The 25,630-nt window shown below is 31.2% G+C and overlaps 2 protein-coding genes and 1 long non-coding RNA gene across 8 annotated transcripts in view; all 3 read left to right on the forward strand.

The window, feature by feature from the left end:
- The first annotated feature begins 41 nt into the window (after window positions 1-41).
- Window positions 42-2,594, forward strand: LOC127066085 (tectonic-3-like). Its single transcript, XM_050999371.1, has 5 exons — window positions 42-386; window positions 467-700; window positions 782-941; window positions 1,035-1,231; window positions 1,320-2,594. The coding sequence occupies exons 1-5, from the start codon at window positions 42-44 to the stop codon at window positions 2,406-2,408; spliced, it is 2,025 nt and encodes a 674-aa protein (XP_050855328.1). The 3' UTR covers window positions 2,409-2,594.
- A 481-nt stretch (window positions 2,595-3,075) lies between these two features.
- LOC127066076 (uncharacterized) overlaps window positions 3,076-25,630 on the forward strand; it is a 64,183-nt gene continuing 41,628 nt past the window's right edge. For 4 of the 6 annotated variants that reach the window (XM_050999340.1, XM_050999342.1, XM_050999343.1 and 1 more), the window contains exons 1-5: window positions 3,076-3,248; window positions 3,646-3,830; window positions 16,392-16,639; window positions 17,340-17,389; window positions 18,059-18,116. In XM_050999340.1, the coding sequence (XP_050855297.1) occupies window positions 16,468-16,639; window positions 17,340-17,389; window positions 18,059-18,116 (280 nt within the window). In that variant the 5' untranslated portion in view covers window positions 3,076-3,248; window positions 3,646-3,830; window positions 16,392-16,467. Of the gene's footprint in view, window positions 3,249-3,645; window positions 3,831-14,410; window positions 14,712-16,391; window positions 16,640-17,339; window positions 17,390-18,058; window positions 18,117-23,673; window positions 24,609-25,630 lie in introns of those variants that run through there. The other 2 variants (XM_050999341.1, XM_050999344.1) reach the window with 2 other exon arrangements.
- On the forward strand, window positions 18,128-19,007 carry LOC127066097 (uncharacterized). The gene is made up of 2 exons (XR_007782271.1): window positions 18,128-18,740; window positions 18,801-19,007. It is a non-coding gene; the product is annotated as an uncharacterized LOC127066097 (long non-coding RNA).

Consider the following 25,630-nt stretch of genomic DNA (forward strand, 5'->3'; position numbering starts at 1 on the left):
ATGATCTCATAAAATATAGAATAACTTTTATAACATAAAAAATGTTAAGAATATTTCTATTACTACACTTTGCTTTTTTATCTTACAAAATAGTTTCTCTAGAGAAAATAGAGGATATAATAACATGTTTGAAGGGAACAGAGTGTGATGAATCTGTAGATACTAATAATTATACAGAAACATATGAGGAAGATAGTCTTTCATCAAATGTCACCATTACAAATTTTTCTGAATCTACTTCAAGTATTAATTTAATTAATATAACTCAAGATCCACAATCTGAGATAACGACTACTGCACCATCAATTATAATGCATAAATTTGACCCAGAAATAGAAAATATTATATACAAAAAACAGTCTGACATATGCGAATGTGATTTAACTGTAACTATACTAAATTTCTAATATTTATTTTACATATAAAGCACTATATTGAAACGCAATAATTTATTATTTTATTACAGGTGGCATCATGTGACATCAATTGTTGCTGTGATATGGACTGTAAAGATCATCATTTAAAAGTATTCACTCATTGTAAAGATTATCATACAGAATTGTATGATAGTCGTTACTGTTACAGTAGAAACTTTATTGAGAGAAATAATACTCCTTTCATTCTCGAAAAATTAGCTAATAATTTATTCTGCATTCTTTACGACAACCTTCCACCTGTGTACAGTGTTAATAATAACTTGGTAAGTTTATTATTATTGCATAATAACTAAACTATTTTATTATGTAAATCAATGTTCAATTAATATATTTTTTTGTCAAAGGTTATTAATAATCAAAAAGATTTATGGAAAGAGATAAACAAAGACAAACCAAAATGGAAATTTGAACATCACCAGAGTATGTTTATGTATAATATCACTAGTATCTATAAAGAAGGGGATTTTGTATGGAAATTACAAAATAATTACATAAAATCCTTAGGTAATATTATAACCTATTATAAACAATTAAAATGTAATTAAACAAATATAAACTAACGTTTATAATTATTTATCTTTTTGTATATAATTTCAGAATTACTACAAACAGGCTTTACAGGAAAATGTTCTTTTAAGAAAACAATTAGATATCTTCAGAAGTGGAAAGATTCTTGTATGCAAGTTGAGTTAGCTAATACAAACCAATTCTTGTTCCCTTCAACATATAATAATTTTACGATTATTAAGTCTTTGCATTTATTTAATCAAACTTACATTCTTTTGTCCGATCAAGTATGTACTAATAAGTAATACGATACAGTTTATATATGTTTTTTAAGTTAACAAAATTCTATATCAATTATATTTTTTTAATTTTTAGAGTTGTCCCAAAAACGTATGTTTATCACCGATCAGTCATTATTGCAAGAACTCTTGGAATACTTGCAATGACACCGAAATATTGGGTTCTTGTTCAAAGGGAATATGTCGGAATATTATTAAAGGAGTAAAATATCTAATAAGCCATAATGGTACTTTTGGTATAGATTCTATTAATATACATTTTTTAATGGGTAATGTTTCTCAACAATTCTATCAATCCTTTGAGGTAAGTTACGAATGGAACGATCGAAATGAAAAAACAATATTTGATCGTAGTGGTAATCCTGGCTATATTCGTGGAAAACCTTTAATCATAGGAACCATAAAGACAAATAAGAGTAATAACGCAGAATTTCATTACGTCAGTTTTAACAAAACTAAAAGTTTTCTAACTTTGCCATTAGGACAACAAAATCGTGAATGTAGTCAAATTAATAGATATATCGTAGCCTTTGGAGAAGACATTAAAGTAAAATGTTCTCTCACGTTAAATACAACTAATTTTACAACAACAACTTGCATAGAATTGCATAACAAAACTTTACATTTTTTAATGGAAGATACTTTGCTTAACGTAACACAAGCTGACCAATATCTTATACATATCTCAAAATTAGGTAATTTTACAAATAATGATACTTCTACTTGGGTAAAAATCTTACTTGATAGAGTACCTCAGCACGTAATAACAGGTCAAATTCTGAACGGTTGGATTCGATGTTCAGGATTAGTAACATCTATAAAATATGATATATTGTATTCCGTATTATCTAAACCAGAAAGTTTAACAAATTATGACATATTAGGTGTAGGTGTTACATTTTCGGAAGAGACAGATTTATCTTGGCCAAAATGCATAAACAAGAATTGTACAGACGTGCTTCAAATCGATATTACGAGTTTTGTAACCTTTCATGATGTATCTAAACCATCCCGATATTATTTCGCAGGTGGTCCAAATTTGGACTTGACATTACCTTACGACTTCTTTTATCCTTTTTTAAGTAACGGAGATATAAGAATAAAACCGTCCATAAGTTTAATATATATCGTAGGTATCGTTTCTTACGCTATTAATATCGTATAAAAATAAGTGCACTGTGATTATCATATTCTTCGTTATTTATTCACACTCATGTATTGTATACCTAATTAAACTTAACGTTATATTTTCTACATGCACCAAAGAGAATGGTAATAACACGCTCGAACGGAAATAATGTATAAAAATATTTTTGGTATGTTCATTAAAACGATGTTTTGCGTAACAGCACTCGTTGTCACAATAATTCTTCTTCCAATCGTCTTTTACATAATTTTTTATAAGATCACAATATATTCTGCGTTATACTTTGAATACTGTTCTACTCGATTTGACTTTATAGAATAGAAAATGTCACGGAGAAAATATTTTACTATTCGACCAATAAGAGAAAAGTTATTCTTTTCGCGTTCCTTTATGATTGGAGAAACTATTGAATGATTTTCATAAATTTGCGCCCTCTGGCGTAGTAGCGTCTTACAGAGTAAGCAGAAACTACAATACAATAGAGAGAAAGAGAAAGAGCAAGCGAGCGAGCAAGTGAGAGAGAGAGAGTGAGAGAGAAAGAAAGAGAGAGGTAGTGATATAGAGGGAGTAAGAGACAGAATGATAGGCGCGTAGTAGTTGCGTCGTCATCGACCAATCAGAGAGGCCGATCGATCCCACCTACCAATCTCGGTGCGGCCATTCCCTTCACTCGACCGTCAGTACGAACTCGGCAGCCTCGCGGTGCACTGTGGGAGAATTGGGTTGTGCTTCGGCTGGATACAAGATGGCTGACACTTGTTAGCCACCAGTGTATTTTTGTTCGATTCAATGTGCATTTAGAGTTTTTAAGAGGAAAAAAAAGAAAAAATAAATATAGAGAAAGAGAAAAGAAAAGAAGTAAGTGCTTCGTAGAGAAAAGCGTGTACACATTTACATACATGCATATATGTATATATATATATATATACATACGTATATATATATATGTATATATATATATATATACACGGGATTTGGTAGGAGAGATTACGGATACGGACACGATCGTTAGAGAAACATTTCGAGACGCAGTATCCTTCTTAACGCCCATTTAAAAAAATATAATAATATATCATACTTCGTCGAATTAGTTCGATCTTCTTAAGCACGAAATGTGTCGTGAAAGTGCGACCAATAAAATAATAATAAATAATAATAATAATAACAATAATAATAATCAGTCAATCAATAATAATAATAACAACAACAACAATAATAATAATAATAATTATAATAATAATAAATTATTCGTCAGGGAATAACGTCGAATAATAAAGTGCCAAGGTGAAGTGTTGATTATCGTGGACTACTAAGCGGGGTTACGATCGAAGATTCTACAAGAGACGACAAGAAGAGAGTTTCTTCCTCGTTGGTGGTATATATCTTCGACTCCCGAGGGTCCGCCTCTGCGTTGGGTGCCAGCAAACAAAAACGGATTATGTATGATATTTATCAATTTGTTCTTTACAAACATATATTTCAATGTTTTTGACGTGAAAAATATCAACGTGACCACTGGGTATCGCGTTATTAAGCGTCTGGGACGACTATACCGTTCGAAAGTATACACACGCTCTTTCTCTCTCTCTCTCTCTCTCTCTCTCTCTCTCTCTCTCTCTCTCTCTCTCTCTCTCTCTCTCTCTCTCTCTTTCTCTCTTTCTCTCACTCTTTCTCTGTGCTGTGTGCGTCGTGTGTCTTTTACTAGAGGCTTAATAGACTCTTCCGATTTCATGATATATCCTACTACACGCGAGAGAACACAACGACGAACGTATTTCGTAAATGCATCGACAGAATGTAACGTCGATTGCGTCGTCGACGGCTTCGTTCGCGAGCTGCGGACGGACCATAATGGTCGACGTGGATAAATGTAAAAAAAAAAAAAGATGAAAATGAAAAAGAAAAAGCCACTGTGTACGTTTTCTTTTTTTTTTCTTCTTTTTTTTTCGAAATATTATTAAAGCATCCCCTCGTAAATCGTCTCTTTTGCCCTCTTAAACGATAAAGATATAATATAACCTCTACGAGACTGATTTCATCTTTCTTACATATATTCAACGTTTTTTCCTCTTTTTTTTTCTTTCTTTTTTTTTTTTTTTTTTTTTTGATAATCATTAAAACCTCTTCCTCTTTCTCTCTTTCTCTTTCTCTCTCTTTTCTTAATAAATTCTTCGAAAACATTGTCGTTACGTCAAAGCACAATATCATAAAAACTATCATCGAACGATACGCCTTTAACATTTTTATTTACTCAGCCGAGATACATATGTACGTATATACATATGTGTAGAAATTTTGATTACGATTTTCAAAACGTTAACCTCTTATTTTCATGATTATTAAAATTTAATTTAATCTTTGTGCGCAAAGTTAATTTATGTTTTAATTATATTTAACCTACGACAACGAAATTTTATATATATATATATATATATATATATATATATATATTAATTTCATCATCATTATTAAAATGCCGATAGTTCTACCAAACGTGTTAGCAGTTTCTATAGTGTAGTATTAGAACGTTATGTCAGATCTCTGTGTTTTCTTTTATTTATTAAGGTAATATTCTATTTTATATATTATCGCGAATTAATCGTATTTGTTTAATCACGAAGTGTTAAAATGATATCGTACAAATCGCGTGTGTATGTGTAAGTGTGTCGTATCTTTAAACGTAAATACAGCCATAACAGACGTGAAATCCTTTTCATTGTGTGTGTGTGCTCTCCAGTTTGAAACACACAGGGATATATTTTAGCTTCGGTGGTGGACATCGTTCTCGCCCGTCTAAAATAGGAAACGGCTTGAAGTTTTCTGCACGATTACACTTCGCCTACTAAATATTCTTACGAATTCAATTTATTCGTTAGTTTTATCGTTAATTCATCGAATAAATATACTCCGTAGTTAACAATAGAGGTTAAGCGTACTAATTCGTCTAATTAACACATATTTCATTACCGAGATATAACATAATTGACGTTTATGCGTTAGAAAAATATTTTTATAATATATCTCAAATACATCAGATGTAACATCGAAAATTTAACAATTATTCCATACAGAATGGAAGAACAAAAACTTTTAGACTTTTCGTAGTTCTACAATTCGAAGCAAAAATTAACCTACAAAGTTTGGAGAAAAAATTGGAGAAATCGATTTTAAAAATATTATCTATGAATTTTTCGCCCAACCTTGTTACATTTATTTAGAATGAAACAAAATTTTAAAATATTCGTTCGATCTCTTAGATCAATAGAATTTAGATCAATAACATTGGTCATTGAGGACATCAGACAATTGTTACTTTATTTATTTTCATCATTATCTGCGCATAATAGTAGTAGTAGTAGCAGTAGTGTAGTAAAATAATAATAATAATTTGTCTTTTTCTTTTTTGTACGTCGAAACAATAGGTATCGAGAATAACTAGCAATTTCGATGGTCAGATTGCTGTCATTCCCAACAAATTATTTATGGTCAGGTCCGTCATATTATCTTGGTTTTTCTTTCTTTTTTTTTTTTTGTAGTATCGTTAGGATAATGATCTTTATCTCGTAAATCTTAAAGTCAACGACCAAAGGAAGACCCTTTTTACACGTTAGAATTTCAAAACATAACCTACAAAAGTATTATGCTTTTAACAGACGATCGTCATATTTAAAATAGAGTAATCGTAAAACGCGAGTGAGCTTTCCATTGTTCGTTCAAATTCTCGATCCATTGAAAGTTTATTTGTTTTATCTAATATTAGATCGAAAAGATCGATCGATTCTCTTTTTCTACGTATGTATGTATTATATATATATATATATATATATATATATATATATATATAACTATTTCTATTCTAATTCGAAAAAAGTACAAATTCAAACGTGATATTAAAATCCTTTTTTACATCATCCTAACCTCGTCGGTTTACTTCTTTGTTAATTTCTTGCTTATTAGCCACATCATAGCTCTTCTAGCTTTCAATCTTCGTTTAAATTATACGTCATTCGGAACAGTTCGACTTGCTTACGTCATCCCCCTTCATAGTATATATTCATTCGAAAGCTCGTTGATACTGTTTACATCGAAGCTTGCCATGCCAGTATGTTACATACTATCATCCGGGGACTACAGGAGTCAAACTTCTCTCTATCTGTCTGTCTATCTATCTATCTATCTATCTCTCATTTACATTGTATCGATTTAAAAATTATTATACACAATGAGTCACAAGTTCTTAAGTATTCAAAAGTGCTTAAACGATTTTCAAAATCAATTATTGTTTTTCAAAAATTTTTAAGTTTGTAATTAGATTATAGTTTTGTCAAAGCTGAGTTTTATAGTTTTATGATCTGATAAAAACAAATTGATTTAAAAAGTCTCGAAAAATAATTGATTTGTAAAAATTACTCAAAAAATTTGTTTGTAGATTTTTTTTTAGAGTTAGATTTTCTTGTAGATTTTTTTTTTATAATTATAATTGGAATATAGTAATACATACGTACATACGTTTAGATCGTTAGCTAACGGTCGTCACCGTTAACAAGCGCCATCTTGTCCCACGCGCCGAGTTATTCACACATTTCATTTTTCTTCCATCTATCCTATTTATTACAATGAAATATAATTTTTATTATAATAATTAAACGAAAACAAAAAAAAAGAAATCTAAAAAAGTATACAATCTCATACCTCTCGATTCTTATTATTGATTATAATACATTGCTACGGTTGTATTTCGATCATCATTATCATTCAACCTAGGTAACTTTTATGATTAAATCATTACAGAATGAATCATACTTTTCATTCTGTCGGATGGAGGACTCTTTATTAAGGATAACGATTAAGGAAAGGACAATAAACCGACATCGGAGGACGAATACAAATTTCGTTTCATTGATTAGTTTGCGTTCGATCATGTTCGAGGTTGGATCTAACGGTAGTTTAGCGTATTTATAATCATTGTTATTTGGGCACACTCTCATATATACATGATGGAAGTGTGATTCACAATATTCACACATTTATATATATATAATATATTATATACACACACATACATACGCACATATACATAGGTTATATTCATGCTACTGATCTCGAGCTTCTTGGGCCGCACCTCACACATACACTTTTACATATACTACCTTCTTGTACAATTAAATGAAAGGTAATCCGATGTTTGTTTCGACGATGTGCATGCACATATATATATATACACACACATATACATAACACGTAGAATACTACTCGAAAGAGGTATAACCTCTCTTCTTACGAGCTGTTCGCAAACGCGTTCTTTACTCGTTCAATCTCGAGAACGAATCCCATTTTATTACTTGCTCGGTCTCGACCTCGCTCACAAATCAAAATTTTATATTATTTATTTTATTATATTTTATTTTTATTCATATATATTTTAAAGTTTTGAACATAAAGGATTACAAGTATATACGTTTCAAATATTTTCGTATATATTTTTATTGAATTTTTATAGAATATCAGAACATTTAATTAATCGAAATCAGTTTGAATTCTTTGTCCATTTTTTTTTATTTTCTCTCTTTTTTTTCCGATCGATGACATCATATTCATCCTATTCGATTCTTTATCGTAACAGTAATGCCAACAATAAAATACCATTGTTTGCTATTCTCTTCCGAGAATCTCGTTTCTAGTAGTCGTCCTTTCTTTCCTTCTTTGGTGGAAGATCGAAGTCCAGTAATAGAAAATGAGGTTAGAATTATTTTTTACCATGAATAATTTGTTAAGGTGGATCTTCTATGAACACATTGCGAATTATTTTGTTGCATTTATTTTATTTCGTAGAACATTTTGATATCGTACGATCTATTATAGAGATGTTCGTTAAGGTTAGAATTATTTTTTAATTAGGACGAACACGATTCAAAGGATGAACTTTTGAACATACTCTTCATGTTTTTTATTGATTATACTTTATTAGAATTGATAGATTGTATCAAAATCATATGATTTAACAGTGAAACAAGGACGTTGAGGTTAGAATTACTTTTAATTAGGATGAACTTTTGATAAAGACATTTTGTATCTTTTATTGATTACTTAGTAGAATTGATAGATCGTTTTGAAATCATACGATTTAGCAGTGGAACAAGGACAGAGTCATTTGTTCATATTCAAGGACTCAAGAAAGAAAGAAAGAGATAGAAGAGAGAGACATGTTCTACGTGCATATACACTATGTGTGTGTGTGTGTGTGTGTGTGTGTGTGTATGATGTATGTATGTCTATATATGTGAAGATGGAGACGGACATTTATCTTAAGAGAAGCGGAAAGTAGAATCGCATTTTCGTATAAAGTTCCTTGAGTTTGGTCGAGAAGGTTAATAGATGCGGATGACTCGTAGCAAGTTTTTCTTATGTATATATTCTCGTAAATTTCTCAGAGTCGTATCGAGAAATATTTTATATTAATCAAATAATCGGAAAGTTTGTATACGTTTCATAGATAATTGTATGAAAGATTAGAGTTTATTGCGAAATTAATAAAATTGCTGATTGCAATTATAGAGAGAGAGGGGGGAGAGAGTGGGGACAGAGAGATATCTTTCAATCACGATTGTACGTCGAATCAAACTTGTTAAACGTCGATTGAAAAGTCAATAAGTATCGTTTCAAGTCTATTTCATTATATGTACATATACATACGTAAGATTTACTACGCTTCGAGTTTGACTTACGATTTATTAATTTTAAATAATAGAGATTGTTGAGTATGGTACAGGATGTGGGGTCAAAAGTCCCTAGATGAGCAAAAAGATTTTCTAGGCTTGTAGATTTTACGATTTGAAAAGAAACAAAGAATTAACTTAAAAAGTGTCGAAAAGAAGTAATTAATTTTTAAAATCATCTACGAACTTTTCGAAAGTATATATTTGTTAAGTGTTGATTCTTAATCAGCCATCTTCTTTTTTCGATTTTTTTTTTTAAAGATAAGTTTTTAATCATTTTCACTTTTCTAGTATTAAGTTTTAAAAAATCTAAAGTTTCTTTTTCCTTTTAATTTTGTATTGTATTTACTGTAGAGTTTAGTATAACTGCATTAGTAACGTCAACGTTTCATGCGTTAGCTTTTCCTTTGTGGATAATTTTTTTTTTTTTTACTGCTCGACAATTATGTTCAGTATGTATGTAATATTAATTTAGAAGATACAAGGCCGAATCGTGATATTCGTATATGTATTTTCTCTTTTTTTTTTCTTGTTTTACTTTATTTATTTTTTTTTTCTCCAAGAAAATTCTTTGTTAGTAAGAAATCGATTTGACCGTCGTCGATGTCTCGAAACTCGATCTATCGAAGTTTGAAACGATCGTATTCGGGTCACGTGCAACAATAGGCGACATGCAAAGAAAGAGTGTTGTGTGATATCGAGGTTAGAGCTACGTGAAATGCCAAAGTGAGTTTAAGCGGATTCACACGGAATGTGCCACTGCTTTCCTTTTGGTACGCTTTTTTCAAAAGTTGTTAGTACATAGTATATGTATGTATATATATATATACATATGTATGTATGTATTTATCTATGTACGTATGTACATACGTACGTACGTATGTATGTATGTATATAGAAGAGAATTCCTAAGGTCACTTCTTTCTTCCTCCTCACGTAGGAACGTCGCTAGACTTTGCTAACGCATCGTTTTCTTCCAATGAGAAAATTGCAGAATAGATAGATAGATCGTGATTATAGGGTATGTGACGAAAAAAAGTGCCAATTTTTAATCTAATTCTTCTTTTTTTTTCTATTCTTTCTTTATTTTCTTTTTCCTTTCCTTTCCTATGTGTAAAACAAAATTGATATAATATAACAACTGATAATATTGTTATAAAAAAGATATTGTAATCTATAATATACTATAATTTAATTATACCATAATTATATTACATAGTATGTATATACACTACACTTATACATTCCGTAATATATTCTGTAGGTTATATTACAATATATTATAACCTATATTTTTTTTTTTAATATAGCTTTACTATATCAATAATAATACTTAATCTTCGAATAGATCAAACGAATTAATTTTATAGTTTATAAAAAACTATATAATATTTTACAAATATATGGATACGCATATATATCCCAGTATAACTTCAGAGTTACATAACATTAATATATAGGGTTAAGGATCTGTATATCTGATGCAACTATATATATATATATATTAAAAAAAGAAAGAAAAAAAAGTTTACTTAAAATAAATACCGTTCTCTACTTCGTAGACAGACGTTATTACCTCGAACGTACTCATTCTTCTTTTTTCCGTAGAATTTTCTTTTTTCTTCTTTTGTTCTTCTTCAAAGGCGATAATTAGACGAAGTCTAATTGTTTATCGATGCATATATACATACCTTTATCGTATTTTATTATCAACCAGTTAAATGGTCGAATCGTTGAAAAGTGGAGATACAGACTTCTCTAACATAGCTTTGCGTGTTATTACATTTGTCACGCGATGTGTTAATTTCTCTTATGTAATAGAAACATACACACACACACATATGTACATATATATGTTATATATAGCGACGGACGACTACATCATTAGAAGAAGGAAGTTGTTATTAAAATGTAATGTACGCGGTTAGACGAACGGGCGTCGTTGACTTCGTTGTTGATACATGCATCTTCATGAACTTCATGAACTTATTATATATAAATACATATTTTTTTTTACATATACTTCACGGAATTATCTTCTTTGTAAATTGGACTTTGCCATTTAAACAACGAATAACTTTAAATGTCGATAGGAAAATGGAAAAAAGAATCTTGATTTTTTTTTACGTTAGATTATTTTTCTTTCTTTTTTTTCCCCCTTTTTTTCTTCTTTATATACATGTACGTACAAGTTGAGTACATCTTCTTAGACTTTGTCCTTTTAAACAACGAATAACTTATAATATCGATTAGAGAAAAAAAAAAAGACAGAGAAAGAAATACAGAATGGGTCAAAAGTTTCTTTTATGATTTATAATATTCAATTGTTCTTTTTTAGACTTTTAGGTTCATGGTTTTACAATCTAACCGAGGAAGAAAATAAAGAAAATTAGTCCAAAAAGTCTCGAAAAAGTGATCGATTTTTTCTTTTTTTTTTTTCTTTTTTTTTTTTTATAATCGAGTATAAAATGAACATACGCTTATAAGTTGAATAAAACTTTATAGAGACAGTAGAAATTATTCAAGGATCGAAGAAATAAAAAGACGTAATTGGTCGAAGTGTGTTAAACATGCAAACGGGATATATACGTTCATTAGCATACTCGGAGCTCTATTGTTGCAGACCTTAGAAGAGTCATGTTCTCGACTCTAACCATTCAACGAACTTGAATTTTTGGTTAGAACGTAATAACGCAATGTTATATGTTATATCTTTTATAAAGATAATTGATCTTGTTTTATATGAATTATATATGCGCACATAAGACAGGGAGGGCGAGCCAAAACTTTTTTAAACGATTTAAAAAATTTACTTCTCTTTAGGACTAATTTTTTTCTTAGAATCTAAGATTTTTTTTTTGATTATCTATTTCAATCGAATCACACATTTTTATAGTAATAACCATCGAATAAAAAATTATTTTAACGTCGCTAAATTTTCTGAAGAAATTTTTATGGAGAAGAGATAAAAAGGAAAGAAGAAACAAAAAATGGGAATAAGCAATTAATATGAAAAAGAAAAGAAAAAAAAAAAAAAAGAGAAGAAAGTATTTATATCTTGATCGTTACAAGATCGATAGCATATTTCGATACACGAATCGGCAACAACCAATTGCATACTAGACGGTACTAATTAATAATTAATGGGAACGTTACGTACATTTATATGCTTATGAATACAAGTGGTAATAACAATAGATACACAGTCTCTCTCTCTCTCTCTCTCTCTCTCTCTCTGTCTCTCTTTCTCTCTCCCTTCTCGACATAGGGGAGGAGGTAGTTGTTTAATAGCTTCGTATATAGGGCGAATGCAAAACATCCTGCATCGTTAAAAGAATAGACTTCGTAAGAACCTTGTCAAGCCTTTTGTTCTTTTTTCATCTCGAATTTTTTTTTCTCTGCGTTATTAATTAAAACAAAGCATGCAGTTCTAAAATTCGCAAAGAAATTTATATATCTCGATAATAATCATTATTTAAATCGTTGTATATATTTGCCCATGCTCGATCAATTTCTTTTCAATCCATTTTTTTTTTTTTTTTATACACGTATGTGTACATACACAGAAACCATTTTTTCTATTAGATTCTACAGATAGGGTGAAGCAAAAGTTCCTACATTGTTTTAAAACTCAATTACATATTCTTTTTATAGGCGACTTTTTTTTTTGTTTCAAATTTAATCATCGGATATATTTGTAAATGTTCAATCAATCTCTTTCCAGTTCTTTTTATACATACATACATACATACATACATACATACATACATACATACATACAATATACGTTGGTTCCACGAAAAGTTCCTCGATTAATTTTAAAAATCGATTACTCCATTCCGAGAGACTGCTTTTTTCCTTTTTAAGTTTATAGAATTACAAGCGTAGCTTGTAAAACAGTGTAAATCGAAGTTTTTAAGAACAATAGTAATTGATTTTTAATATTATTTAGAAGCATTTGGTCCGTCTAGAAACTTTAGGCTTACCTTGTAAATATATACATATATACGTGTTTAAAGGAAGGAAGAATGGAAGAAAGAAAGAAAGAAATTGGACTCTCTGATAACTTTGTAGGTCAACGTAAAAAGTAATTCGATCGCCATAGTCGAGGAAAATGTAGGATTTCGTTGCCGTAACAAACTAAGAGAGTTTCCACAAGCATGGTATAGTTATATATCGTAGGAAACACCTGCAGATGACGATAAGGGGTACCTGAAAGAGAGACGGTATTGTACTTGCATCAAGGCTGCCACTGTCGTTTCCCGAATGTCCGCAGTGCGGCAATCCTTTGTCGTTGGTATCCCAGTGATGGAGAAGAGAGAGAGAGAGAGAGAGAGAGAGAGAGAGAGAGAGAGAGAGAGAGAGAGAGAGAGAGAGAGAGAGAGAGAGAGAGAGAGAGAGATAGATAGATAGATAGATACATAGATAGAATGAGAGAGTGAGAGAGAGAGGTCTTCCTTTAAAGATGATGTCCTCGATCGTGTTGTTCGTGTATCTGGCGTTGATCCATAATATTGCTTTTTGTTATATATGTATGTATGTATGTATGTATGTATGTATGTATGTATGTATGTATGTATGTATGTATGTATGTATGTATGTATGTATGTATGTATGTATGTATGCATGCATGTGTATATTTTGTTATATAGCCAATCTTAGGTATATAGTGATACATGTATAATTTATGTTAATGTATAATTAATTCTGTACGTAATGATTATCATTATACTAACATTCAATCTAATCAAAATATGAAAATACAAATAGTTACGTATTTTTACACTGATATGTAATTAATTAAAAATGAAATCTAATGAAATTACATTAATATTCAATGAAATAAGAATAATTAATAGAAAAGATGTGCAATTAATTATGCATATGATATTACACGGATACGTGTAAATTAATTATTACAATAAATCTAATGACATTATATTGCTGTTAAATGTAATAAAAATAAATAGTAGAGATGTGTGAATATATAAATACGTAATAATTATGTTAGATTTGTGTGTGTGTGTGTGTGTATGTGTAACACATATATAGATAAAGTATACATATATTTCTAATTAATTACATATAGATAATGCTGGCAGATCTATCGTAATTTGAATATAAAATTTCGTGATAGAAAATCTTTAAAACTGGGATATCTCCTATCGGCAAAAATTAATCAACTGTTTGACGATATATATCTTTACGATGCATAATAAGCATGATCCATGCACAGATACACACGAACTGAGAGAAAGAGGAGGAGGGTGGGGAGGGGAGGGGAGAGAGAGAGAGAGAGAGCAGTTTGTGTGCCATATTAATCGGCCAGGGGAAGTACACAGTGCATAAAGTCTCGAGAGTCGAGTTTAGTTGAAGAAGTATTTGGAACGATCGCGAATATAACGCGAGAGGAGACTAGTCGTAAAAATTTCACCATATAATGTAAGATTTATCTTATCTGAGATGTTATCTTCTCTTTGAGGACACACCATGATGAAGAAGAAGAAAAAGAGGAAGAGGAGGAGGAGGAGGAAGAAGAAGAGGTCATCCTCCTTCTCTTATTCTAACTATAGCAACTTTGTCGTTACCAAAGTATATTTGAAACGTAAAATATTTTATTTATTTATTTATTTATTTATTTCATATATATATATTTACAGAGTATTCTCGAATCAATCGGCAAATTTAATATATCCAAAATATCATGTTCATATAGATGATAACAATAATCAATAATATTTATTATTTATTATTCATCTCATTATTTATTCTTTATGCGGGTCCGACTGTGTTATCTCAAGTCTTTCGATACCCTGAAGATTTGTAGTACGTTTTCGGCAAGTTCTCGTTAGATTGTTTCTTTCGAGTTTTTATTATTATGCATTGCGGCAAAGAATTATTCTATCTATTATATTACATATTTATTTATCTACGTATATATCTATGTAAATGACAATTTTACAGGCTTAGAGACACATACCAAAACGTGAAAATAAAAGATGAACGTTTTCTATTCTATGATACTCGTTAATCGTCGTGTAATAGTTAGTTAAGCGATAAACTTGTATGTTGTGTTGTGACATACTGACCCCTTCTTGTCCTAGACGCATGAATAATCTCTATTTATTATTATCGATTACGAATCACAGTCGTGCCGCGTCGTAAACGCGTGCATGTGTGTGTGTACATGCGTGTGCGTGTTTGATCGGAGACACAGAGAGTGACCTTAGAAACGACCTTACCTGTTCTTTTTAATCCTCTATGAATTAATTCAATCGATTTTATTCTCGAGGATAAGAGAGAGAAAGAGAGGGAGAGAGAAATCCTTTTATTTCATTTTTATTAATATTTTTTTTTCTTTTTTTTTTCCTTTGTTTTTTTCTTTTGATGTAATTTAATTTAGATTTTTATCTGCGTGAGAAATATATAGTCGTCCTAGAACTGTCTCGAAGTTAAAAAAAAATTAATCCTCTATAATCTAATTCTTTTCGATTCCTTTCTGGTTGCAGAAGGGGATTAATATAAAATTACTTTTAACGTGAGAGTTATAATGTTTGTTATTTATATGTTTACTTCAAAAATTATTAAAAAATATAAATATGAAGTAGGGATTAATCTTTTGATGGTGAGGTGCGATATAAACTTGAAATTACATTACACAGGATGGGTAACATTCTTTTTTTATCAGTGATTTTAAAAATGAATTACCTTCTTCGGAGAGCTTTATTTATAAGCTAATTTTTCTGTTTTCTAAAATTGTAAAACCATAAACCTAGAAACTTTCAGTCAATCCTATAACATATTAATATAATTTATATTCAAAAACGAATGTTTAAAAGAAAACTTTAGATATACACTAAAAATTATTTTACATATTTATATATGTAAAAATTAAACTTCATATTTATATTTAATAATAACTTACACAAGTAAGCATATAAATTCAAAATTACGTAAAGCTTAAATAGTATTAAAAAAAAGGAACAGAGAAAAAAGAAAAAAAAAAGAAAAAAAAATAAAGAGAAGAAAACTTTTTATATTTAAACGTAACATGTCGATTGCCTATTGACATAAAGTGAATTGGATTTGAGTGCACATACATACATACATACATACATACATACATACGTACATGATGTACACACACATACACATGTATGTGTACATATAAAATTGTGTATATATATATATATATATATAAGATGTATATATATATACATATATAAAATGTGTACATATATATATATATATGTATATATATAAAAGAACATATCTTCAACGGCAGGTCATAGAGTCGTTCGACGGCAGGGGCAGGGGTTGGGGCAGAGGTGAGGCCGGGCCAGGCGGAGATCGAATAAGGGATGAATGGAACGGCGGCGTTGCGGCGCAGCCTCGGGGGTGGCGGAGGCGCCGCCGGGGGTGGAGCCTCTGAGCCAGCACCCGTCACCACCCTCTACGTGTGCAAGGATGAAGCTGGATTCGGGATGAAAGTTTCTGGTGATAATCCTGTCTACGTTCAATCCGTTAAAGAAGGTAAGTCTATTTTTATTGTTATCGTTGTTGTTATTCACGAATTTCATTTATTTTCTTTTTTCTAATTTTAGTTTTTTCTTTAATTGTTTTTTCACTTTTAAATTGTTCGAAAGTTTCTAAATGGTTCATAAAGTCCTAATTGATTTTAAGAATCAATTATTCATTTTCAATTGTTATTTAGATATAAGAAGCACATTTAACAAATTTCTTATCGTTTAATTGATTTTTTTCTCTTTTTTATTTTTTTTTTATTTTCGCAAATATCGATTTTATTCCAAGTATCTTTACGTTTGTTTTAATTCAGTTTCGAATTTCTGGGATGTCATACCATTTATATTTTTCTTGGAACTATACGAAAATGTAATCCCTTTTTTTTATAAACACAGAAATATGTACGTTTGTAAGAATATGACGAATCTTTCTTAGTATATATTTTCGTTTCCCTGAGTTTCGTGAATTTTGATTTTTCTGTTTGGCAAAACCAAATTGATACATTGTTTACACATTTTTTTTGTGGAATAAAATGACTTCAATATTTGTTTATGAAACGTCTGAAAGTCTTTCATTTTTTCAAAAGCAAAGCACGTTCGGATCTTCGTTCGTTCGAATTAGAATATAGTCCGTTCGAGAATGATTAACGAAGTAATTCTTAAATTTTATTATTATTATCATCTAATGTAATAATTTTATAACATTGTAGGTGGAGCAGCAGCTAGGGCCGGCCTTCACGCAGGCGACAAAATAATCAAGGTGAGTTCGTTTAGAATTATTATCGATCAAATACACATAGAAATGTTACGTATAAATAATTTATTTGTATCTTCATTTTCTCTATTCAAATCTTAATATAGACAAATTTGCAAATATTCTTATACATTTTATATATATTTACTATATATAGTATTATAGTAACATTTCTAAATATTTATACTTAAGAATATATAAAATATCTATGTACTAGAACTATTTGATAAATTTGTTGCTTCTTTCATTTCAAGAACGAGATTCGTACATTTAGAAAAGAAGAACAGAAAAAAAAATAAAAAAGAAAGCTGCGAATTTTTCAAATGATCCTCTATATCGTCTGTATATATAAAGCATATATGCACATACGTATATAGATGGATCAAAGTACCGCTAAAAAGAGAGAGAGAGAGAGAGAGAGAGAGAGAGAGAGACAGAAAAAAAATACATAAGCAAGTACGAGAACGCTAGTAGCGATTCTCTTTGCTCGAATTAATAATTTATATACTCGAAATCGTGCGTGGGAGAACACGTATAATCGACGTGTTCGAACGAGAGAAAGAGAGAAAGGGGAGAGAGAGAGAGAGAGAGAGAGAGAGAGAGAGAGAGAGAGAGAGAGAGAGAGAGAGAGATGAAAAGTAAAAAGGTGAATAACGATTGTTTCTACTTTTTTAGGTCAATGGGGTGAACGTAATGCAGTCCACGCACACGGACGTGGTGAAGCTGATAAAGTGTGAGTATATATATATACCTATAATCTGACATTTATACAGGCGTATATACATAATACATATAAAATGTGTGTGTGTATATATATATATATGTACATATAATATATACATATATAAACATACATATTAACATTTGTCGAATCTTTCTTTCTGCGAGGTTAATGATGTAACAGAAAGAAAGAAAAAGAGAGAGAGAGAGAGAGAGAGAGAGAGAGAGAGAGAGAGATCATTCGAAATCAAAAGTCGAGTCGATTCAGGTTCCACATAAAACGTGACACGAACGTCGTCTCTTAACTTCGTCTCATCTGTTAGTTGCCAATCGCGTTGGAATAATTTATGAATTTATCATAGAGCGCCTTTATAATATTTTCTTTTTTTTTTTTTTCTTCTTCGTGTGTAACGTACGTACGTGTACTTATGTATGCATATACGAGTGTGCGTGTGGATATATAATACAACGACGTAAATTAAGAAAAAAACGATGACGACGCCAACGATGCCGACGACGACGCTGACGACGACGCTGACGACGACGTTGACGACGACGACGACGGTCACGACGAAGAAGACAACGACAAAGACGAACCATGAGGATGAAAGAAGCAGCAGAGAGTGCCTTCAGTGATGTAAGCATGCGAGTTTATAGCGGTGACCGTTTTAGTCGACTGTCTTTCTCTTACTCATAGCACAGGTACTACACGCGCATCGCGTCAGCATTGTCATCAGTAACTAACCACCACTACCAGTATTACCAACATCAGCATCAGCATCTGCAGTAGCAGCAACAGTAGCAGTATCAGCAGTCAACGACTACAACAACAATATCAAAAGAGCTGCTTAAAAGTTCGCGTCCCTTTTAAAATCTACGATAATATATCGTTTATACGTTATCAGAGATCAGCTGATTTATTCGTTAAATCCCATGTCAATTATTCCAATCGTCGTTGCTTAATCGCGAAACAATTATTGTCATTATTTTCAAATCACAATGTGTAGGATCCAAAAGTTTCTAAAGCGATTTTTAAAAATTCAATTCCACGAAAAAAGTAATAACTTTTCGTGATATTGACTTTCAAAATTGATGTCGAACTACGCACTTACATAATTAATCTTTTTCTTTCTTTCTTTCTTCCTTTTTTTTTTTAATCTTTTATTTTTGTCTTTGATTTTATCTATCTTGCAGTACTTGAATTTTATATAAACGCGTTGGAATAGCTTGTAAAAACATGAGATTGAACAAGGCGAAAAATAGATATGCCGAGCACGGTGTAAAATATTTTATTAAAAAGTATTATTTTTGCGATTGAAACTCTTGTATGACCCAGACAGTTATCTCCTTTTTCGGGATTTTTTTAGTTGAATTTTCTTTCTCGAATCGTAATATTACATATTTAAAGAGTGAAGTAATTAATTTTTAAAAATCATCTAGCAACTTTCCGATTCGTTAACCCCTCCCACACCCTATATGCATATCATTTCATTCACCATCCATTTTTTGTACTCGTGTGTTTTCAAGGACGATCGTTATTCTCTTTCTCTCTCTCTCTTTCTCTCTTTCTCTGTCTCTCTCTCTCTGTCTCTCTCTCTCTCTCTGTCTTTATTTTCTTTGCGGCTAGAAACAGTTACGATGACGACGACGAAGACGAAGACGAAGACGAAGACGAAGACGTGTTTCGCTTTCGTGCTACTCTCGTAGGCGTGTTCGACTTTGGAAATTTTCTTGCTTCCTCTGCCACGAATATTATTCGAACATTATTCGAACATAAATATATTCATTCTCTTCTAAGAAATTCGATTGAATATAAATATCTAACGGTATATACCATTAGAAAACGTTACTTTCGAAAGGGTAGGACAAATTTTTCAAAAGGGTCTGAATTATTGTTGACTATTTTTCAAGAATAGAGATGGATATTTAATGAAAAAAAAAAAAAAATGATTTATTACTATATTTAGTGAGACGTGTTTAGTGTATGTGTGTGTGTAAATAAATTAATTAACAAAATTCCAGTCGCTAGAAACGAGTAGAAAATATAATATCCAAAGGGACGGGGCTCGAAAGTTTCTAAGCAATTTTAAAAATCGATTACTTTTTTTCACGATTTTACTTTTTGAGCTTGTTATTGGATTTACTAGTTTTACAAGCGAGATAGATGGTTTTACGATTTGAAAAAAAAAGAAGTATCGGGAAAGATAAATCGATCTTTTAAGATCTCCACCCATAAAAACTGCTGACCGATCTTCGAAGTCTTACCCCTGTCCTATATAAGTCTATATATAAGAAAAATAAAAAAGAAAAAGATATTCTTTACGATCGTATTATCGACAATCTTATGGACTTAACAAGCACGGGGGAAGTTTCGTCCTTGAAGAAAGAACATAGAGAAAGAAAAAAAAAGAAAGAAAAGGAAAGAAAGAGATATGAAAAGAAGTAGTAGAAAATCTGTTGTAGAATGAAATTTTCGGTGGTACATACTCAATAGTACCAAGTATTGTCTTTGATATCGATATATACATAACGCCCCTCTTAATTCGGTAGCTTCCATGACGCCGTCGCCACTTTTGGTGTGTTCTTTGTAACTCATGAATATTTAAAATCAACGACGAAACCGTGCCGAGGCTTTCTCGTCGTCGTCGTCGTCGTCGTCGTCGTCGTCGTCGTCGTCGTCGTCGTCGTTGTTGTCGTTGTCTTCGTCGTCTTCGTCGTCGTCGGCGCACCCTCTCGCCATTCATCTACAGATCAGACGGTCGACAAATATTCTTTCGTGTGAGAGAAACGGAGATAGAGAACATTGAGATACAACTTTTGAAAAAAGATAGATAGAGAAAGAGAGAGAGAGAGAGAGAGAGAGAGAGAGAGAGAGAGAGAGAGAGAGAACAAGAAAGAGATAGATAAAGAGAGATAAAACAGAGAGAGAGAGAGAGAGAGAGAAGGAAAGAAAGAATCTTTAACGTGATTCGTCGTCGTGTTGGTTGAGTAGGTAAATTTGTTCTCTCACTCACCCCTCGGATACGAATTTCCACGCGAATTCGTTCTCGTCAATCTCTTCGTAAATAATGATTACTCTACGTGTTTTGTAAATACGCGAGGGTGGGACAGGAAAGATTTTGAGGGTGATTTGAAACAAAAAAGGTCGTTATATACTGTTTTTTCTTATCTTTTTTTTTCTTTTTTTCATCAAAACTTTTCATATCAATCTCTTTTTCAAAATTGTAATACTATAAATCCAACTGCAACTTGATGGATAGTCTCGAAAAAAGGAAGTAATAATTGATTATAAAAATCATGGGAGTATCTTTCTGCTCGGTCTGTTTAGAATGCTTCACTTTTATGTGTAGAGTCGATTTTTTTGATTTATATATATATATATATATATATATATATATATATATATATATATAAGAAGGAAAGAAGGATCGTCCCAAGAAAATGATTTTTGTAGAGTCAGCATTTTCGTTAGAAAGATTAGACGCGCGCGCTGCTCACCCGAACGGTTTTTTTCCACGAAACCTTCGTTATTCGCAAAGTCATGAATTTATTCAAAGTTCAGTAGAGAGGGTTCGCCATTCGAAATTCAATATTCTCGGATTTTCTACGGCTTAATGCCAAATCTGAGCTGTGCAGCTGACTGGCTCATGATCGTTGCTAACGACCTCGTAAAAAAGGAACGTCTCTCGATTCTCTTTTGATTATGTTCGACTGTGATTAGAAACTGAAGAATAATTTTTCTCATCATTTTTATCTGCACAGATTACTATCTTTTTTCTTTTCTTTTCTTCTTTTTTTTTTTGGTATGAAAAAATTATAAAATATTATTAATGTTCCACACTCTTTTGATTATTTTCGATCACGATTATTAGAAACTAATGAATATTCCTTTTCACAATTTTCATATATATATATATATATATACTCTTCTTTTATAAAAAATATTATACAGGGTGAACCGAAAATATTGTAAATGCTATTAAAAATCAATTACTCTTTCTCAAGTATTTTTTCAGGATCATAATTTTTCTTTATCTCTTTCTTTTTCCTTTTCAAACTGCAGCACTACCTAAAAAGTCTTGAAAAAGAGTAATTGATTTTTGAAATCGTCTAGAGAGTTTTGAGTGGTCACCACCTCCCACTCCTCTATTTTATAATACATGTACCACTGTCTCTTCTTTTTTTTTTTTCTTTTTCTTTATGAATAATGTATTGACACAATAAGAAAGAAAAAAAGGAAAAAAAAATAAGAGAGAAACCAGTGATAATCCAACGAATCATTTTCATTTTAATCTGCCTTAAGTTTTGCGTATTGATCGAACGGAGAATATACATGCATACATTCGCGTGAGAACGTGCGAAGGATTGAATCGATAGCGATTAGGAAAAGTGTGTCGGGTAATATAAAGCTCTGCTCATTCTCTATATACATGCATATATAAAGCGTGCGCGCACACACATACACATATATACGCACACAGATACTGTAAATGTATTTTTGGATCGACTGTATTGTCAAGAAAAGACATATCGACCGATTTATATCAAGCTTGTTACGCGAAATCATGGATGATTGTGTTGTTAATGGCGACCAGCAGTAGTAGTTGTAGTAGTAGTACGTATGAACGTAACCTTCCTTTTTCTCAAGACAAAAAGATACATTTAAGAGGAAAAAATACACGTATATGTGTGTATATATATATATATATATATATATATATATATATATATATATATAAAATCGCGGAGGTTGCAGCTGACCGTGTGTCAGGAGCTCTGACTCAATCGTCTTCTTTCTTGAGCTTACCAACTGTTCTGATTGGTGGTTCTCATTCTTAGCACGAACTAATCTCGAATGATCATCTTTCTTTTATTATTATTGTTATTATTATTATTATTATTATTATTCTCTTATAACGATGCAGATATTTTGATAATTTTAATATTTTATGTATAAAAAAGAATGTTCATAGACAGACACATATAAACATCATTCATTTTTAATACTTTATAAAATAATATTTAACTTTGATATCACATGCTCGTGTATCTGTATTAATTCGTGTATCACGATTAACTTAATATAGTATATTCTGCATATATGCATAACTTGTATAATAAATATGTCGTGGGTGTCGTGTTGTGTCTGTATTACATATATAAAAATATAATATAATATAAATATGAAATAAGTTATAACTTGGTATAGATAGAGCTAGATGATATACAATATGCATATGCATATATGTATATATAATACAATATTTATTATACAAGTATATAAATATTATGTCAAATATAATTTACACTTAAAATTAATGTAAACTTGTATACAAAGTTGTCCTATAACTTTCACATTATACAATTTCTTTTTCTCTTTTTAAAGATCCAAACTAAAAAAATTAAGTTATAAAGAATTGACAGATTTACGTTCTTTGTAACATAAGTATAATATTTCTTTCCATAATTTTTTCCTCATTCTTTTAATTTTTTTTATTTTTACTTTTATTATCTCTCTCTTTTTTTTTTTTTTTTTTTAATAAACACAGACAATCGATTAAAATTCAAGCGTGTATATTTTAAATCGATATACTCAGGTAATTGCATAGCAATTTTACGCAAGAATTTCCTATACGTATGTAAAGTGATTCTGTGTCTGACGTCATCGTTTAGAAGAGGGAATCCACACAGGAGGAAGGAATCGAAGAAAAAGAAGGAAAAGAAGGAGGAGGAGGAGGAGGAAGAGGAGAAGGAAGAAGAGGACGAAGAAGAAGAAGAAGAGAAGGAGAAGATGGAGGTGGAAGAAAATTGAAAGTCATTCTTTTAGACGATGACGATCCCTTTGGTACGAACGAATGTGCAAAGAAAGAGAAATCGGTAATATACAAAGATAATGGCGGCGGCGGTGGCGACGAATGACGATAATGATTTAAACTTTTAGTTTGTCGATCTCTGGTCACACACCAATCGTAGCTCGTGTGCTGCTATGCTAGTTCTCTTATGTAGTATAAGTGTCTGTAAACAGTGAACCTCCGTCATTCATATTAATACACACCTGGCTCCGAAGTTTTCTCGGTACAAATATCCATCTACCACGTTCTCTTGTGCGGGATATATCTCTTTCTCTCTCTGTCTCTCTTATACGCATATCTATACACGTATTCATTCTCTCTCTCTTTCTCTCTCTTTCTCTTTCTCTCTCTCTCGACTTCTTCGTACTCAGCCGCACGATTTGACGCAGTCTCGAGTAGGACGTCGTGCCTATATCGTGCGTCCTCTCTAAGTGCACGTTGTCTTTGAAAACGTATATCGATATCGAGGGAACGTGTGAATTTAAAAAGAAAAAAAAAAATAATAAAAATTAATCGAAATTCTGATTATCATTCGAAATTGTGATTATTGGGATCTTATTCAGTGGGCTGCTACAAATGCGCCTACATGAAAACTCGATCCACGTACGATCTAAAAAGAGCTTGGGTCCAAACACCAGTGGAACTTTATTCTGGTATTGTTTTATTATATTTCTTTTTTATTTTACTTTTTTTTTTATTAATTTTGTTTTGTATTCTTTTTTTTTTTATTTTTTATTGTTGTTGTCATCCTTACTCTTTACGTCCTTATATATATATATATATATATATATATATATAATTATTATTATTTTTTTTTTTATAGAACTTTTTATTATTACCCTTTGCTCATTTTCTTCTTCTTCTTCTTCTTCTTCTTCTACGTCGTCTAATATTCCAATTTAAACAACGTAATGTCAATACGTAATTGTAATGCGAAAGAGATAGATAGAGTGGGGAAAGAAAGAAAGAGAGAGACTGTTTATTATTTTATTTATTTCATTATTTCTTTTTTTATTATTTTTATATTTTATTCACTCCTTTCTTCTTCTTCTCCTATATCGTTGAATGTTACAATTTAAACGACGTAATGTCGAAACGTAATCGCAATGTTTGTGTGTGTGTATATGAGCGAGAGAGAGAGACAGAGACAGAGATTTGTCCTCGCATTATTCAAGAGATACGATTTCGGAGAGTACAAATTAGGAAATGGTTCTCACGGACTTGGATATCATAATCATTATGATAATCATCATCGTCCTCGTCTTCGTCCTCGTCGTCATCGTTGTCGTAGTCGTTGTCGTCGTCGTCGTCGTCGTCGTCGTCGTCGTTGCCGCCGCCGTCGTCGTCGCGTCGTCGTCGCCGTGCGAAATAAATTGCACGGATTATCATAGCTCTTAGCTTTTACATAATCGACGATTCACAAGCTATTCCATAATTTCACTTCGTTCTTGGATATATTATGACTGTTGCTTAGGCGGCATTCGTTGCTTGATCGTAAGTAAAACAGCTGGTCTCGATCAAGCGGCGGAATCCTAGTCGCCTTTTATCTAGTTATACTTGGGAAAGAGAATGAGAAAGAAAGAGAGAGAGAAGTAGCATCGATGACTCACGAAACCAAAAGAAAGAAAGAGAGAGAGAGAGAGAGACTTATATAACAACTTACAATTCAAAATCA

Source organism: Vespula vulgaris, chromosome 9 (genome assembly GCF_905475345.1).
Source record: "Vespula vulgaris chromosome 9, iyVesVulg1.1, whole genome shotgun sequence".
Classification (NCBI taxonomy): Eukaryota; Metazoa; Arthropoda; class Insecta; order Hymenoptera; family Vespidae; genus Vespula; species Vespula vulgaris.